Source organism: Triticum dicoccoides, chromosome 2B, assembly GCF_002162155.2.
Source record: "Triticum dicoccoides isolate Atlit2015 ecotype Zavitan chromosome 2B, WEW_v2.0, whole genome shotgun sequence".
NCBI lineage: Eukaryota > Viridiplantae > Streptophyta > Magnoliopsida > Poales > Poaceae > Triticum > Triticum dicoccoides.
Genome location: NC_041383.1, coordinates 25,131,237 through 25,150,982, shown reverse-complemented (window position 1 = coordinate 25,150,982; position 19,746 = coordinate 25,131,237). Strand labels below are relative to the sequence as shown.

The following is a 19,746-nucleotide window of genomic DNA, read 5'->3' as shown; positions in this document are numbered from 1 at the left end:
ACAAGGTTATAACAATCATGCATATAAGAGATCAAAGATGACTCAAATATTCATAGATAGAACTGATCATAAACTTGCAATTCATCAAATCCCAATAAACACACCGCAAAAGAGTTCCATCAAATTGATCTCATAGAGGAGAACATTGTATTGAGGATCAAGAGAGAAGCCATCTAGCTACTGCCTACGGACCCGTAGGTCTGTGGTGAACTACTCACGCATTATTGGAGGAGCACAAATGAGGATGATGAACCCCTTCGTGATCATGTTCCCCTCCGGTAAGGTGCAGGAATAGGGCTCTATATTTGATCTTGTGGTTCTAGAACTTGCGGCGGCTGGAATTGTGTTTCGTCGATTCCCCTAGGTTTCTGAAATATTTGATATTTATAGAGTTCAGAGGCGGTGGAGAGGACCTCTGTGGGCCCCATAACCCATCAGGGCACGCTAGGGTCCTCTGGCGCGCCTTGTGTCTTATGGGCCCCACGGGCCTCCCCTGATGCACTTACTTGGCTCTCAAGTTGTCTTCTGGGCATAAAAAATCTCTAAAAAGTTTCGTGGCTTTGGACTTTGTTTGGTACTGATATTCTATGAAGTAAAAAACAATCCAAAAACAACAACTGACACTGCGCACTATGTTAATAGGTTAGTCCCAAAAAATGGTATAAAGTTGCTATAAAATAAATATAAAACATTGAAGAATGATAATATAATAGCATGAAACAATAAAAAATTATAGATACGTTGGAGACATATCCGTGGCGTATCCACATCCACTCAGATGTCGATATTTATTTTCAATATCATCATCTTCGGGACGAATATCAAATGTTATTTGCATATTCTCCTCAAATCCACATGCCTTGCAGAGAGCTTCCATTAGAGAAACCGAAATGGGAGTTATAAAATGCATTGTACAGCTTAACCCGAAATGCATAACCATGTTTTGTCCTCTGGTGAGGTCTCCTCGTCTCCATATTCTCAAAGTCTTGCATGGCACGGGATGTACTAGTCAAAATAAAAATAAACAGAAATTACATGTTGAAGCAAAGACGCACAAGTGATGATTAATTACGATGAAATGCTTGTCGTTGCGTACCGTACAAACATCGAAGGTCTCTTCTAGCTTCACGGTGAAATACCTACCATTTTGCAGGTGAGGCTCCCTGCCGCACAAACCCAGGTCATCGCAACAGTAGTCACACTCTGGGATCCTATATCGTCAGACATTTCCTGTGTTCAAAATTCAAAGATTATAAACCAAGGGCAATTACCAGGAACTCACGACAACATATCACTATTATTTATCACGGCTGACTTTTGGTCTGTCGAGTCTTTCTTGAAAACTCTCAGCTCATGTGTTGTATACGGTGGGCACTCCCTCTATGGTATATTCGACCGTTGGTGATAGTCGCTCCTCCCTTCGTCCCGGAGTACATTACACCAAAATGTCTAGCACATGGGAACGAATGAGAAGCGACCCCATGATAATAGTCAGGATTCTTCCTCTCTGACATTTGCAACCGTCGGTGATGGAAGCTCCTACTTTCATTCAAAAGTGTATTACACCAAAATGTCTAGCACCTTCGTGAAGAAGAAGCTCCCCTCACGACAACAGTCAGGATTCTTCGTCCTCTCTCATATATGGTGGACACTCTCCTCACTGATTTTTCGACCATCGGTGATGGTCGCTACTCCTCCTTTCCTTAGTGCATAACAAAGGTCTAACACAAGGAGAAGAAGGTTACTAGGCAAGATTCCATTATAAAGGATAAGTATATTCTCGCTTTAGAGGTGACAATGGAGGGTAGTTCGATCAAAAGTTTTTCCTGAACTTAGTACAGTTTCAAGATAGCTGAAGCCAATGAAAGACGATTGAGGATAGTGGCTCCATATCCTAGTATGAAGAACCCAGGTCTTACCAGTGATTCAAACATATTCGAAGCCAAATTCTACATGACTAATAGATTTTGTGGAACGCGGAGACGTATTAGGAGCTCAATGCTCGGCAATTTGCCGCAGCGAGTGGTAATTCAGAGCTCCCTTTACCGAATATTTAGAAGTGTTCACAAAGCGCTTGAGCAGGCCTGCTCCATAGCACCATTCCTCAACACGAGGCAGCTCAGATTAAATAAGATCCCAGGTTTGCAACATTGGCTTAATGGAATTGCGAGTGATTTATAGCGCTCCTCTACACGGATGCACTATAGGTTGGCTGCTCCAGTAAGCGCTTAGCCAGTGGCTGGTTTCAGCTAATTTGTTTTGTTGCCCTCTTTTTGGCTTTTAAATCATGTTCACTTTTCTATAAGAATGTTCAAAAATGGTTGCACGTTTTTTCAAATGTTCATGTCATATTGAAAACACGGACAAATAACTATTTTGGTAAAGCCTGTTGTTACTTGTTACTCACAGTCACACGACTGGAAAGAAATTAAGGTATTATACACTGGGAAATGAATTGGAGCACCTGGGTGCCACACACCCCTATATCAAGATGGCACTAAAAGAATATCAGAAAAAAATTCAGAAAAATCTGAAATTTTGGTATATGAAACCTCGGTGCCAATTGTACACCATTGTTCATTTTAATGGGGAATGAGTGCCAGTGGTATCTGCAGCGCATGAATTATTGTCCTGACATATGTTACATTCAGTTTTTTTTCGACACAAACAATGTATTTGTGTTTTTTACTGACATAACCACGAGCACTCATTCCCCACGAAACAGAATACGTTTGTTTGTACAACGGGCACATAGGTTCCATATCCCAAAATTTTGTTTCAATTTTTTTATTTTTAATGATATATTCATCAGGGCCGTCTTCAGAAATTCGAGGCCCCGGGGTGAAAATCAAAATATGGCCTAAAATTATTTCAAAATTTTCATATGATAGAAGAACTAATATAACTAAAACATATTCTCACTTTATTAACACTGATCAGGAACAAATTTAATTCCATCCTACTCCTAACTTAGCTTTGTTGACAAATAAATTCATGATGAAGATTCATGGACAAACTCAATTTCATCCTAATTCGGTCCGTGTCAACCTAACTTATTACCAGCCTGGAGTACCAATATCTAACCACGTGGACAAATAATATTAACCTGCTCATCTACTCCTAACTTAGAATCGGGGAGATCAAGCTTAATCAAGTACTAGTAATCAAAGAGAGGGATGGGCTTAAGCAGATGAGACATTTATACCTACTAGTAGACTAGTAGTGGAGGATCGGGGCAGCCATGGAGGGGGAGTCAACGATCTGCGATCGCCGATCGGTGGTAGGCCGTCAGCAGACGACGACGTCCTAGGCGATTGAAGCAAACCGATCAGCGTGTTGTGTTTAGGGTTAGCGATCCATTAATGGAAACATGCCTGATCGATGTACAAGGAGGACTCGTGAGCTGGCTTTCCTGCTAAGTGGGCTCTCTGTACGCTTTTCTTAGGCTAATACCTGGTATTTTGGGACCCCAAATTTTGGGGGGCCCTGGGCGGTCGCCCACCTTGGCCCCCTCCATCGACGGGGCTGATATTTATATAGGGGTGTGTGGCACCCGAGAGTCACTAATCCTTTTTCATTATGCACTTGTGTAACATTTACTAGTGTAAAATGTTGTAACATCCAGCGGTCTATATATGGATCTATGACTTATTCGTACAATATAATACATACATATGAAATATAGACAAATAATCATTTTGGCAGAGCCTGTTGTTACACACACGAGAGGAAAGAAATTAAGATATCATGTTGAAACATCCAGCGGTCCATATATGGATCTCTGATTTATTGGAAGTACAATATAATACCACCCGTCACATCAGTGTTTAATTTATTATTTTCAGACACACACACTATAATGCATGCATGCATGCACGTTGATTATTAGTTGATGCCGCCGTTGTAGAGGTCGCGGCCGTATCCGGTCTGCTTGTCGTAGTACCTGTCCCAGAGCATGACCCCGCCGTACTTTGCCGCCTGCTTCACGCTGGGCATTAGGTCGTAGTTCATCGACGGCAGGCCGACCTTGTCGTTCCTCCCCGGCACGTTCGCCGCCGGCAGCCCGATGTACACCTTGCTCCGGGGGTACCTCGCCGTCCACTTGCTCCACTGCGCCATCACCCCGTCTTTGTACACGTGGTTGTACGAGCACCGGTCCTCGCCGTAGAACCTGACGTGGATCCGCTCGAACAGCCCCGTGTCCAGCGCCCTCTGGACGTGCCAGTCCGGGTAAACGCACCGCGCCGTCGCCGTCAGCCGCACCCCGGGCGCGCCGCGGTAGTACCGGTTGTATCCGGACAGGCGCCTGGCCAGCTCGTCGTAGTGGTCCGGCGCGCCCTGGTCGATGAAGAAGTCGATGCCGTCGACCACGGCGTCGCCAAACGGGCGGAACACGCCGCGGCGGCCGCCCCCGAGGTGCGCGTTCCACAGGTTGTCGGCGACGTCGGCCGCGGACTGTGATGACGGCAGGGAGTACTGGGTGCCGCCGCCGCCGATGGAGAGGAGGACGACGATGCCCTTGCCCCGGCAGTGTTTGATGTCGGCGCCGATGCCGTAGAGCGGGTGGCCGGAGAGGTCGCCCCAGTACTTGCCGTGGCCGAAGACGCTGTAGAAGGAGATGATGACGGTGTTGTAGATGCTTGTGTCGCAGGCCTCCCCGAGGGAGCCCTCGTCCTTGTTCCGGCCCCAGAAGACCGTCAGGCCGTGGTCACCGGCGGCTGCCGTGGCGGTGAGGAAGGAGACGGCGAGAAGAGCTCCTAGTATTACACATGAAGGGCGTCGGAACGCCATCGTTTCTTCTTCTTCTTCTTCTTCTTCTTCTTCTTCTTCTTCTTCTTCTTCTTCTAGTTAGTTGCAGTGATTGTTGGTTGTTGTGAAGAATGCTGATCATGGCCAAGTCTATATATAGAGAGTTAGAGCGCGCGTGCAGTAGGTAATAGGCAAGGAAGAAAGGTACGTACGCGCGTGCATGTCATTTCTTGTGTGCCGGCCTACACAATTTCGATTGGCTGCGGTGCCAAACTGGTCTGGATGGGGTCAAATCAGATGGACGATCGACCACAAGCCCAGCCTAGAAAAGAAAACGGCAGATGCTATCTCTGGGCGCCGCGCACATGGATGAAGAAGACCCATTGAGCATTGATTCACCACAAATCAGACCCATTGATTCATCATCAATCTCGCCGATGAGCATGCACCCCTCAAAATTATGTATGTGAACTGTGTATATATAGTCCTAAACTAGCATTTGTCAAGAATTTTGCACATCCAATATATGGCGTAATTTTTTCTCTTCTTGCTCCTGGTGTTGACATAGAGTGAATTGCAGAAAACATCGGCATTGAAGCTTAGGGTTGCAAAAACCATAATTCTACAGTTTTGTGCCAAAAACCACTAATTCTGAGGCTATTTTTTGCCAAATAACACTAGTTGCCAACTTTGACCCGTTTAATGACGATGATGACATGTGGAGCTGACGTGGCGTAACTGTTGACATTTGACGGTGTTAGACGGGAGATTTTTACAGATTTACAAAATAGTCCGTGTAATTTCATAAAGACACCCTCGCTCAAAAATGAGAAAAGCAATCAGCCCCACCCCACCCTGTCGCCTGCCTCCTCGTGAGGTGGCAGCGTGCTTGTGGCCAGCGCCGGCTACCGGCGCGGGCGGATGTTCCTCGTGGACAGCGAGGATGTCGGCGTGTGCCCCGCAGTGGTGGTGGTGTCCAGCTGGGCTTGCTGATCCGGCTGCGTGTGCCTCGCAGCGGTGGTGGTATCCAGCCGGGCTTGCTACTCCGGCTGCGTGTGCCCCGCAGCGGTGGTGGTTTCCAGCTGGGCTTGCTGCTCCGGCTGCGTGTGCCCCGCAGCGGAGGTGGTTTCCAGCTGGGCTTGCTGCTTCGGCTGCGTGTGCCCTGCAGCGGTGGTGGTTTCCAGCTGGGCTTGCTGCTCCGGCTGCGTCCGACTAAGCTCAGATGCTGCCCTGCCCGTGGTCGGCGTTGATACGTCTCCAACGTATCTATAATTTATGAAGCATTCATGCTATTTTATTATCTGTTTTGAATGATTATGGGCTTTATTATACACTTTGATATTATTTTTGGGACTAATCTATTAACCGGAGGCCCAGCCCATATTGTTGTTTTATTGCCTATTTCAGTATTTCAAAGAAAAAGAATATCAAATGGAGTCCAAACGGAATGAAACCTCCGGGAGCGTGATTTTTGGGAAGAATATGATCCGGGAGACTTGGAGTTCACGTAAGAAGATCCTCGAGGAGGCCACGAGATAGGGGGTGCGCCCACCCCCCCCTAGGCACGCCCTTCCCTCTCGTGGGCCCCTCGAGGCTCCCCCGACCGACTTCTTTCATCTATATAAGCCTACGTACCCTAAAAACATCGAATATCAAGATAGATGGGAGTTCCGCCGCCGCAAGCCTCTGTAGCCACCAAAAACCTCTCGGGAGCCCGTTCTGGCACCCTGCCGGAGGGGGAACCCATCATCGGTGGCCATCTTCATCATCCCGGCGCTATCCATGACGAGGAGGGAGTAGTTCACCCTCGAGGCTGAGGGTATGTACCAGTAGCTATGTGTTTGATCTCTCTCTCTCTCTCGTGTTCCCTCTATTGCATGATCTTGATGTATCGCGAGCTTTGCTATTATAGTTGGATCTTATGATGTTTCTCCGCCTCTACTCTCTTGTAATGGATTGAGTTTTCCCTTTGAAGTTATCTTATCGGATTGAGTCTTTAATGATTTGAGAACACTTGATGTATGTCTTGCCGTGCTTATCTGTGGTGACAATGGGATATCATGTGCCACTTGATGTATATTCTGGTGACCAACTTGCGGGTTCCGCCCACGAACCTATGCATAGGGGTCGGCACACGTTTTCCTCTTGACTCTCCGGTAGAAACTTTGGGGCACTCTTTGAAGTATTTTGTGTTGGTTGAATAGATGAATCTGAGATTGTGTGATGCATATCGTATAATCATGCCCACGGATACTTGAGGTGACAATGGAGTATCTAGGTGACATTAGGGTTTTGTTTGATTTGTGTCTTAAGGTGTTATTCTAGTAAGAACTCTTGAATAGATTGATCTGAAAGAATGACTTTGAGGAGGTTTCGTACCCTACCATAATCTCTTCGTTTGTTCTCCGCTATTAGTGGCTTTGGAGTGACTCTTTGTTGCATGTTAAGGGATTGTTATATGATCTATCTATGTGATTATTGTCGAGAGAACTTGCACTAGTGAAAGTATGAACCCTATGTCTTGTTTCCTACCATTGCAATACCGTTTACGCTCAATTTTACCACTTGTTACCTTGCTGTTTTTATAATTTCAGATTACAAATACCTTTATCTACCATCCATATTGCACGTGTATCACTATCTCTTCGCCGAACTAGTGCACCTATACAATCTACCATTGTATTGGGTGTGTTAGGGACACAAGAGACTCTTTGTTATTTGGGTGCAGGGTTGTTTGAGAGAGACCATCTTCATCCTACGCCTCCCACGGATTGATAAACCTTAGGTCATTCACTTGAGGGAAATTTGCTACTGTCCTACAAACTTGTGCACTTGCAGGCCCAACAACGTCTACAAGAAGAAGGTTGTGTAGTAGACATCAAGCTCTTTTGTGGCGCCGTTGCCGGGGAGGCTAGGTAAACGACACTCACACCCCGTCAATCAAGCTCTTTTCTGGCGCCGTTGCCGGGGAGGTGAGTGCTTGAAGGTATATCTTTAGATCTTGCAATCGAATCTTTCTGTTTCTTGTTTTATCACTAGTTTAGTTTATAAAAGAAAACTAAAAAAATGGAGTTAAGTTTGTCTCATACGCTTCATCTTTTTAATATCTTTCGTGAGTATGATGAAAAGGAAAATTGTTCTCAAGTGCTAGAAGAAGAATTACATAGAATGCTTGGCATGAAATATATGAATGATGAGCATGATTGCAATGTTTTTAATATGAATTCCTTGAATATCCATGATGCTAATGATATGCAAAGCCACAAGCTTGGGGATGCTATGTTTGATGAAGATGATATTTTTTGTCCCCAAGTTTTGATGAGAATATTTATTATGATGAAAGCATGACTCCTATTTATGATGATTATATTGATGAGAGTGGGTTTGGAAGAGTGTCAACTTTAGTTAGTATTGATCCAACTATTTTGGAGGATATTGAATCTTATTGTGATGAATATGGAAGTGGATTTGGAAGAGTGTCAACTTTATTTAGTGATGATTCCACTATTTCGGAAGAGGTTCCAATTGATTATGAGAATAAAGTTGCTATCTATGATGATTATTGTGATGACTTGTATGCAATTAAGAATAATTATAACCATGAAACTTGTCATCATGATTTTAGTTTTCAATTGGATTATGCATCATATGATAATTATTTTGTTGAGTTTTCTCCCACTACCATTCCGAATGAGAAGAATTTTGCTTATGTGGAGAGTAGTAAATTTTCTATGCTTGTAGATCATGAAAAGAATGCTTTATGTGCTGGTTATATTGTTGAATTCATTCATGATGCTACTTAAAATTATTATAAGGGAGGAATATATGCTTGTAGGAATTGCAATAATGTCAAGTTTTCTCTCTATGTGCTTAAAGTTTTAAAGTTATACTTGTTTTACCTTCCTATGCTAGTTGATTATTGTTCCCATAAGTTGTTTCCTCACAAAATCCCTATTCATAGGAAGTGGGTTAGACTTAAATGTGCTAGTCATATTCTTCATGATGCTCTTTATGTTTCAATTCTTATTTTTTTATGTGAGCATTATTTCATCATGCCTAGCTAGAAAGGCATTAAAGAAAAGCGCTTGTTGGGAGACAACCCAATATTTATCCTTACTGTTTTTGTGTGTCCACATGATTATGCTACTGTATAAATAATGTTTTATAGCTTTTGTTTCAATAAAGTGCCAAGTAGAGCCTTTGGGAAGACTTGGGTGAAGTCTATATGATCTTGCTGTAAAAAATAGAAACTTTAGCGCTCACGATATGAGCTGTCATTTTTTACTGGAGAGTGATTTTAGGTTGATTCTTTTTGCAGATGATTAATAGACAAATTACTCAGGTCCAGCAATTTAGTTCATAATTTTTGGGGTTCCAGAAGTATAGGTTTGATACAGATTACTACAGACTATTTTGTTTTTGATAGATTCTGTTTTCATTGTGTTGTTTGCTTATTTTGATGAATCTATGGCTAGTATGTAAGGGTATGAACCATAGAGAACTTGGAATACAGTAGATATTACACAAAGATGAATTTAGAATGAGTTCATTACAGTACCTTAAATTGGTGGTTTGTTTTCTTTTTTCTAACGGAGCTTACGAGTTTTGTTTTGAGTTTTGTGTGGTTGAAGTTTTCAAGTTTTGGGTAAAGATTCGATGGACTATGGAATAAGGAGCGGTAAGAGCCTAAGCTTGGGGATGCCCAAGGCACCCCAAGGTAATATTCAAGGACACCCAAGCAACTAAGCTTGGGGATGCCCCGGAAGGCATCCCCTCTTTCGTCTTCGTTCATCGGTAACTTTACTTGAAGCTATACTTTTATTCGCCACATAATATGTGTTTTGCTTGGAGCGTCATTTCCTTTTGTTAGTATTTTCTTGCTTTTATTTAGAATAATGTTTTGCATCTTTATTTTCAATAAAAATGTCAAGGATAGCCTTTACCATGCTTATTTTGCTGGTATACATGTTGCTGTTTGAAAATAGAAAGTTTACCGCTGTTGCAAAAATTCCCTAGAAAATTCAGAGAGTGGTATAAAGTTGAATCTTTTTGAATATTGAGATCTGATAAATCTTCTACAGCGTAGTATTTTTCTCATAATTTTTGGAGTTAGGGAAGTATTGATACTCTTGTATTCTTTACAGACTGTACTGTTTTGGCAGATTGCTGTTATGTTTGCATTGTTTGCATATGTTTGCTTGTTTAATGATTCTATTTGAGGATAGTAGTATTAAATATGCAGAGACATTTAGTATTCAATGTTGAATAATAATTTTAGTGATTTGTTACAGTAGAAGATGATGAGATTTTGCATTGTTTTATACTAACTTATCTCACGAGTTCTTGTTGAGTTTGGTGTGGATGAAGCTTTTGAGATTTAGAAAACCGTGACATGAAAGGAATTAAGGAGACACAAAAGCTCAAGCTTGGGGATGCCTAAGGCACATCAAGATAATATTTCAAGAAGTCTTAAGCATTTAAGCTTAAAGATGCCCCGTTAGGCATCCCACCTTTCTTCTTCAAAAACTATCGGTTAGTATCGGTTGAGCCTAAGTTTTTGCTTCTTCACATGAGTTGTGCTATCCTTGCAATGCCATTTTGTTTTGCTTTGCTTGCTGTTTGAATAAAATACCAAGATCTAAAATTCCTAAATGAGAGAGAGTCTTAACATAGTTGCATAATTATTTAACTACTCATTGATCTTCACTTATATCTTTTTGGAGTAGTTTGTCATTTACTCGTGTGCTTCACTTATATCCTATGAGTAAATGGTTGAATGTGTTGAATGTCATAAATCTGAAATTATATATGCCTCATTTGCTTATCCCATGGGGAGTAATGACTCCACATCTAATAAGTAGAGGTTGTAAATTTATTGGAGGTTAGCAAGCATTCTATTGGTCATTTGAACAATTCATGAAAGAATATTGAAGGAAGAGAGATTTCACATATAAATTTATTATCATAGACATCTTTTATAATTGTGGGCACTCATTAAGTATGACATGCTAAAGAGTTGATATTGGACAAGGAAGACAACGTAATGGGTTATGTTTTCTCGCATCTCAGTTAAAGTATATTGTCATGGATCATTCAAACATGTTGAGCTTTCTTTTCCCCCTCATGCTAGCCAAAATTCCTAGCACCAAGTAGAGATACTACTTGTGCTTCCAAATATCCTTAAACCCAGTTTAGCCATGAGAGTCCACCATACCTATCTATGGATTGAGTAAGATCCTTCAAGTAAGTTGTCATTGGTGCAAGCAATAAAAATTGCTCCGCCTCATATTTCTGAACAGACAAAGTACCATTGAGTGGTTTAGCATTTTTAGCCATCATGGTATGACCCTTTTTTGGCACCACTTGTCTATACTAGTACGAAGCAAGGCGAAGATATTTCTTTCCGTCATACGTGCATTTGAAAATAAGAAAAATATAAATACTCATTTGTCTCCACTATAAGTTCTGTCCAGTCTCCTTTTAGACCGTGCAATTTTATAGGATCCAGCCGCCGGACCAATGACTATCTCCTTTTTGGCTGTTTCATTACCTGGATCTCCATGTTAGAGCAATTGTGCAAATACATCTGTAAGAAAAAGCTTGCGGCTCGCAAGCCGTTCAAAATTGACTCATCTTTTGGCTAGACTCGAGATCGACTCTGAAAGAATTGAGTTGAGTATGAATGCTTTATATAGCTCGACTGAGAAATGAGTTGAGCTTGAGCCAACACTAGCTCGCTCAATCTAGGTCAAACTATAATTACATTGAATGTTATTATTATATATTACAAGGAAATAAGATAAAATGTTACTGTATGTTGATTTTCCTTCATTTTATCTACAAACAAACAAACATGAAAGAGTAATAAACACATAGCAAATTTACGCCTTAATATGGTACATGGTCTGTCATGTGCTAAATATACTGCTATTGTTTTGGCCAAAGTTCAATAGCAGATGCACCCTCTTGTGTTTTCTTATGTTATTGTGGCATGTCTATTTAAGAAAGTATTTACATTATAGAATATTTTTATTGTCTCATTTAGCTTGAAACTAACTCAAATATCGATGCAAGAGCCATTTCTATAGCAACCTTGATCTTCTCTCAGATTTAGCTTGGTCGTATTTTAGTATGCGCTGAGCTGACACACTAGGCCGACTCGATCGAACTCAGCTCGTTTGCAGCCCCAGGCACAAAATATACATGTATTAGGGAAACAAAATGGCTAAATAGATGCATGACTCAGCCCACCGAAGCACACTTGGCAAGATGCAAGTGCCACGCGCATGCTGCTGGGACATGCGTCCTCCTCGCACAAAGCTATTGCATCACCATCGACGCACGGCACACATGAAAGAAGGTTCGAGCGCCACCTCGCATTCCACATTTTTCCTGATGTTCATGTATAAGAGTGTCCATATGCAGAGAAGAAAAACATATGCAAATATTCGTGTTCGTTTGCATGTGATCCATGGAGTCGCCGCTGTCCGCCGGCATCCTGCCTCAAACGCTGCCGGTAAGATCACGGGTGTGTCTTCCAGCTCCGACTATTTACTACTCAGTACACTTCTTTAATCTAGTTGTCGTGTGCATATCAGGCGGAGCTAGGCCCTATGCATCAAGCCGCACGCGCGAGGCCAGGAGACCGACGAACTAGCCATGACGCCGAGTGGCTTGGAGGTTAGATTTATTGTTTCCTTTCGTGGATTGAGAAGTTTTTGGTGTTTTACTTCTTTTATGGATTCCGGAGTCTTGCCGGTTAGCACCACAAGTTTGTGGGTTAAATTGGCATGGTTCGAGCTTCACCAGGTCCTACTTAATTTGAGCATGGCTCCTCCTATGCTCAATGCATGTGGTTGGTTGGAGTATTTATTTATAATGAAATGTTCGGAACAACAGAACAGACAAACTGCCACCAGAGGCAGGTGATTGGAGTATTTATTTATATGATTTTTTATGTCTACAGGTCACACACACACAGTTTATGTCCCTCGCCAGATGGTTACTCGAAGAAGTTACATCACGATGCAAAAAACACATACACTCCTTCTAACTTTTGTGGGTGTTGAATAAATCTGAGGATGCATTGACACCGCGGTTCGACCAAATGCATTCAATGCGTGGTTCATTGCAAGGAGTTCCGACAACAACCACATACAAGGTATATACATATACACTATTATGGAGAGCACCGTCCACAGAGCGACCGGATAACTCTGCACACGTAAGCATGCCAGCGTTGATGATAACAAGTATCAAGTTTCTACGGTTATAACATGTTAGGCATGTATGTTGTAGTGGAGAGTGTTGCTGATGTGATATGTAAACGGAAAGGGAGTTGCATTAATTGTTTCATGTTAAAAAAAATAACCAGCGAAGGACCACCGCGATACAAAAACATTTTTTTTGTAAAGCAAAAATAATAACAAAATGAGATCAACAAAGTCCATAGTAAAAGCAACCGCTAAAAAATCGACATCCTGGATCGTCGTTCTGGCCCATATACCCCATCGTTGGGCCCTTTAATTGGGCCCATCCATCATATTCTTCGCCTTTTTCTCTTTGTTCAGTGCCTGATGATGTGTCGATCACTTTACCTCCACGTACGTCGCCCTCAAAACAGGGAAACAATTATAATACCTTTTGTTGCTACGCTCGTGATTTGCTTTGTGTTTAAGTCAATAATCATTGCGCATTTTCTGCTAACGGGTCAGTCGCTTTGCTGGTGCATTCTGTGTGTGGTACGAACGAAGAGGAACAAGAATAGATCGGGTTGGAGAAAAGGAGGATCCACATACACCCATCTCTGTCAACAGAAACCAGAAAAGGCTTGAAATATGCTCCGAAAGTTGGCCGGTCGGTCCCATGAGAAACTCCGGTCTGATTTGGTTTTGCGTGGTTTATGTAGTACTGTTTTCTACATCTACGGGCTGTCCTGCGCTGCGTTCCTTTTGCTGGTTGGTTGTTGACACTGTACTTGTGAAGCCAACATATCAGTTGTTGGCATCGATCTATATCATCATTGGTGTATGTGGCTAATGATCAACAGTTAACTAAGAGGCTGTCTTGATCGTACTAGCGTGCAAGTACATGTGCACTCGCCTGGTTTCTGACTGGGACATGGGATTCATACGATCAGTCGTTGACTATCAATGATGTATTCAGCATCTGGGTATCGAGCTGCCTAACATGGGACGTCCCGGGATATGGTTTTCGATATCGCTGCTTTTTTTACTCATCCAGTGGGCACGCAGTTTGTTTGTTCGATCTGGCTAGCTAGCCAGCTAATGTCATCTGAGCGATAAACTATCTGTGTAAAAATAAGCCGGGTTAATACTATCTCGAAGCCACATCTGTCATAACAGAGCTGATAAGATAAGCATCGTCGCTAGATTGTCTGCGAACCTGGATTTTTTTTTTACTTTTGGTGTTTTTGATACTACCTTAATAGTTGATGAATACTACATCGAAAGTTTTTCTCTGAAAAAAAAGGTAAGCATCCGCGTTAATCAACTGGTATTGTCCATGTGCAAGGTGGAGAGAGCAAGGGGCGAATTCGAATTCCATTAGTGCCGGCGACCGTTGCTTCTTCCTGTATGGCATATGCGCTGCCAGGGTGGGAAGAAAGTGACAGGGGATCGAGTCCGACCGAGGACTGAAATTGCCTAGGGCCAGTACTGGGCGCCGGCGCACCGGCCGAATTTTCGACCGGTCATAGTGCAGCCATTCGATTTGATTGCATTTGACCGTCAGATATGGGTCTCGAATCGTTTTCTTCCAGACAAAATCCCATCCAACAAAAAACAGAAAGGAAAAAAAGTCAAAAAAAGCAACGGCGCCAAACACTTGCCATGGATGGCCGAGGCAACAAACCTTGAAGCACCACCGCCGGGCGCCGCCATCACCGCCGGTCGCCGCGTGTCGCCGCCCTCGCCGTTTGGGTTTCTCGCCGACTCCACGCATGCAAGAACCTGCACTCGTGGTTGCATCTCTGGTGGAGATGGTCGCAGCTCCGGTGACGACGGCCACCGGCCACAACAATCTCCGTCGAGCTCGGCATCTCGTGCTGTACCTCACCCTCACTTTGCTGGTCGTAACAAAAAATCCCACCGGTTGTAGCAAAAAACCATGCCGGTTCCAGCAAAAACATCACGCCCCCTGCAGAAATCAATGGCGACCACGGCGTGGTCTTGCAACAAACGGCGCTGGTAGCAAATATCTGCTCTGGTTCCAGCAAACAAAAAAACAGTTGGTAGCAAAAAATGAGAAATCAAACGCTATTCCACCAAACAAAAACATGGTGGTAGCAAAAGTTGATGCTTGTTCCAGCAAAACAAAACGCCGGTCGTAGCAAAAAAAGCAGAGCTGAGCGCTGGTTCCAGCAAATCAAGAAGGCGGTGGTAGCAAAAAAATGTCACTGTTCCAGCAAACCACAAAAGGGATGGTAGCAAACAATGGAAATTTGGATCTGGTTCCAGCAAACTAAATCATCTCTGGAAGCAGAAAATTGCGCTGATTCCAGCTTTTAGCCGATGTGTTTGTAGCACTTGCTGGCGAGCTTCACCCACCGTCGTCTGCACGTCGCAGCTTGCAGCAAAAAACACCAGTTGTCGGCAGCCCTTGGTCGCAGCTTCCATCTCCGGCGCTCAACGCCTAGCACCACCACCGCGGCTTGCTCACCCGCACCCCCGCGATCTGGCGTTGCTCGTAGCCCCACGGTTGCGGCAGTGGGTTCCGCTGGCTGGAGGAGAAAAAGAACAGAGAGCGGAGTGGCTAGAGGATATGCTGCGGTGGAAGGCTCTCATCAGCGGGGCAAATCTCTTACCGGAATATAGAGAAAAGAGAGGAGCGGAAGGAAGCGAGGGGATTGAGAAGATGCGTCTTGTTTTGGGGAAAAAGGAAAGCGGTGGAAAGGATAAGCATGTGGGGCCGATGGACACGCGTGAGGAAGGTGACCGGCCGAGCGTTCGGCCGGTTCGCCGTTTCCAAACGTTTTCCAATTGCCTAGCTTCTACTCCACCACGACTGCGCCCGGCCCACCGCCGTCTTCGTGACGCGGCGTACGTGGCAATAGCAATAGCAACAGCAGCGTGTACGGCCCGAGCTAGCTAGATCGACGCCGTGCCGTTTCGGTGCCTGGCAGCTCGGGCTGACCAACGGACCCACGCGCTACGCTCTCAGCTTCAGTCCTACTGCTACCTCCAGCACGGCACGGCCGTACGGAGAGCGACCGCCGGCCGGCCACTTGGCGCACCGACGGACCTAAATAAAACACGGCATGCGGGACGGGTCAGCTGGGTCGGCCCCCGTGTCCGTCACGATAAAGTCAGCACCTTCGTCCAACTCGTGTTGTGCATGCACAAAGGAGTGTGTTTTGTTTTGTTTTCATTTTAAAAAGAAGAGTATATAAGTGACTTGTTTCTTCTTTCCACCCAAAGTGCATTACGCTGCGTTTGGATGTCTGTATTGGAAGACTCCGTATTGAATTGGTTTCAATACCAATTCAGTGTGGAAATTGTAATGGACATGAATACGATTTCACTTGTTTGGATGCTCATGGTATTGACCCATGGAATCCCAGTGAGGTTTCAATACCAAATCTTGTTTGGATGACAAACTATGGAATTGCATAGTGCCTTGTTAACTAAATTTTGTCTGTTGGATGATTATATGTAGACAAATTTCCTGCAGTGTCATAAGAGAGCAAGCACCGTGAAATCTGTTCATGCAGTTGACAGAATATGGCCGCGTAGTGTGCATTTGACTACCAACTGATGAACTAGCGAACTAGTGATGACTAAAGAGATTGCCGGATTGAAAGGAGGTGAGCAGTACTGCAATCTTTTGGCGGGTGGAGATGGGGCGGCGATGGCGGGATCGGCAGCACCGCCGCCGGCGTCGGCAATGGCTTGCGATGCCTGACGGATGGCCACTTCAACTCCACGCCTAGATCTAAGTCGAAGGGGAAGATGAGGCATCCATTAGAGGAGGGGAATGAGCTGAGGTCACCGGGATTCAGGTGCCGGAGGGCCGCGCGAGGACTGGGGGCCGCCGTCGGGGGGCTTCTCTGGACGCCGCCGTCGGGGGTCCTTCCCCGGGCGCCGCTCCTCTCAGGTCGCGCGAGGGGCAGCTGTGTCCTTGGCCGAGGCAGGGGAAAAAAGAAATATTGAATCGTTTTTGCGGGATGGACGTTTCCAGCCAAATCGGAGGGGCAGAGCTCGGAAACTTGGGAGGGCTCAGCGCGTGTAAGCGATTTCGGCGCTGTATTCGTTTTATTTCAGACCGTTATTTCCGTGTGCATGCCAAACAGCTGAATTGGAAATTTGGGAATACCAAATCCAATTCGGGGCCTCATTACAGACATCCAAACGCAGTGTTAACTGTTTCTGGGGTTTTTTTCAAATAAAACTTTGAATCTATTCATCTCAAGGTAGTAGTACAAAGAACACAAAAAATAAAAAATATATTCAGGCCCATAAACCATCCAGCGGCGACTATTCAGGCCCGTATTTTGACTATATATATTCCCTCCGTCCCCACAACTCCATCCCACAATAGCTTTGCAGGACCGAGGGAGTATATACTGCTCATAAGAAAAGATCACCAAAAGACCTCTAGCTCGTGCGATTGCTATTGCCACCTAACCCTATAGAAGCATTTTGAGTTTCCATGGATGCACGTTAACTTATACTCCCTCCGTTTCTAAATATTTGTCTTTCTAGAGATTTCAACAAGTACGGAGCAAAATGAGTGAATCTACGCTTTAAAATATGTCTATATACATCTGTATGTCGTAGTCCATTTAAAATCTATGAAAAGACAAATATTTAGGAACGAAGGAAGTAGAAGCATTTTCAGTTTCCATGGATGCATGTTAACTTATAGAAGTATTTTCAGTTTCCATGGATGCACGTAACATTATATATAGAAGCATTTCTATAGAAACTGAAAATTGCGCTCAAAATTTACGGGTGTGGAAGTCTGCTCTCTCCTGCATCCATGGCGTCGTGCCATGAACAAAGCTTGTTGCCATCTTAGGACCTCGTCTTATTGGAACAAACTTGTTGAAACTCAAAAAGTTTTAGAAGCAATGGACGGGTAATCAACGATGTAGACCAGAAGATGCACTTCACCTTTCCCACATTTCTCCTGCTTCACATATCCCTTTCTCGTGCATCTCACCCCATTCTCCTTCTCTCCGCCTCTTTCAAACTCACCGTGTGGTGTGGTTTCGATGCTCCAACAGCACAAGTCAACAATATGGTCTATACTCGAGGTTGGCCGGTGTTCCTTGAGTAGCGTTGGGAGGAGTGTACTGGTTATTTGACCGCCCACACACCATGATCATGGCCACCGAACTCAATTTGAATGCATGGATGGAGGTCATCAATAGCCAGAGATACACCAGTCCAATGCAAGTTGCTCGCAGTCTAGAATGTGGCGGGGAAAAGAGAAAAGAAAATTAATGAGAGAAAAAATAGAAACGAATAAATGTGGATTGCCCGCCTTTCATTGTGTGAACAAACGAGGAGGTGACCTAAAGTGATGAGCGAACAAATTAACAAAAAAAAGAAGTGTGAGTAGTACTATCAAAAGTTATTGCCGGATAAATCTGGAAATGGTGAAGTCAAAGCTATGGAGTAAGAAACGATAACATTCTCAATGTATCGGCGTCGCGTCTCTAAGAAAGAGGGGGAATAATTCAACGAAGCCAAAATTCCAGGTCAAGAAATTAATTATTAGTTCCAAGGCGAGAAATTTATTAGACGAAGCTACAGCCCATATCCTCATGATCTCTTGGATCCTCGTCCACGTCCACATTTTTGCATTGTTGGGCTCTTTACTAGGGTCCACGTGTCAAAAAAATATTTTTTGGTGCATTTTTTTTGTCACTCACTAGCTAACTGCTAAAACGCCTAAAAAATACTTGTTTTCCCCGAAACGGTGAAAAAGGAAAAAAAAGATAAACTTGTTTTCTACGTCAGGGAATTGATTGGTGCTTATTTCAACAATCTTGGCGCAATTTCTGCTGATGGTCACTCTCAGTCAGCAATGCACTCGGTCTGTGTGGCATGAAGGAAGAAAGAAGCAAAGAGCTGGCAAAAGGAGATGAACGGGCACGACCCAAACACCCATCTCTGTCAACTGAAACCGAAAAGACATTGAAGATTTTACGTCGCTACCGGTGCAGGCAAAAGCTAAGAAAGAAAGAAAGAAAACAAAATGGCATCCTTTGGCTTACCTTTTTTTCTTTCTTTTATTTATGAGTCAATTACACCGGTGGTGTTAGAACTTGACGTAAATAGTCACGTTGGTGCTAGAAGTTGCGGTGTACATTGAAGCGGTGCATTCCTTGTGCTGGTTCATTGGCCGGCCATGGCTGGCAACGTAGCGCAGGTGTGAAACTGTAAGTACAGTATACATGGACCTATGATTAGCATTGGCATCTGTGGTGATGCGGCCAATGATTGAACCGCTAATTGGAAGGCTGTTTGGTAGACTTGTGGTATGCAAGTACAGTACATGTGCATGCTTTCTTTGATTCTCTCGACCGGATGATGAGACAGGGGATCGATGGGTCGTTGACTATGTGCTGATCAGCATCTGTGCGTGGAATCTGACTAACATGCACATGCATGCGTCGTCCTAGCTGGGATACGGTTTCACAGCTGCACTTCTTTTTTTCAGTGAGCAGGCTCATGTTTGCTCGATCTGGCTAGCCAACTACTAGTAATAAAAATCTGTCATCAGATTGGTGAGGTAGTAGAAATGATGTCTTGCTAAGTTTTCCTGAAATATATAGGATGGTAAAATACTCCCTCCGTTTCATAATATAATAACGTTTTTGACACTAGTGTAGTGTAGCGTCAAAAACGTTCTTATATTTTTAGTGTAGTATTAAAAAACGTTTTTATATTACGGGACGAGGGAATACATTTTACTGTATTATCTGCACCGTATGAACTCGTACAGTACCCTTTTTTTCTTGTTTGGGGG

The 19,746-nt window shown here is 43.8% G+C and overlaps 1 protein-coding gene across 1 annotated transcript; it reads right to left on the bottom strand.

Moving 5' to 3' along the window:
• Window positions 1-3,885: 3,885 nt before the first annotated feature.
• On the bottom strand, window positions 3,886-4,791 carry LOC119360288 (xylanase inhibitor protein 1-like). Its single transcript, XM_037625992.1, has one exon. It carries the CDS (start codon window positions 4,789-4,791, stop codon window positions 3,886-3,888), a length of 906 nt encoding a protein of 301 aa, XP_037481889.1.
• Window positions 4,792-19,746: the final 14,955 nt, after the last annotated feature.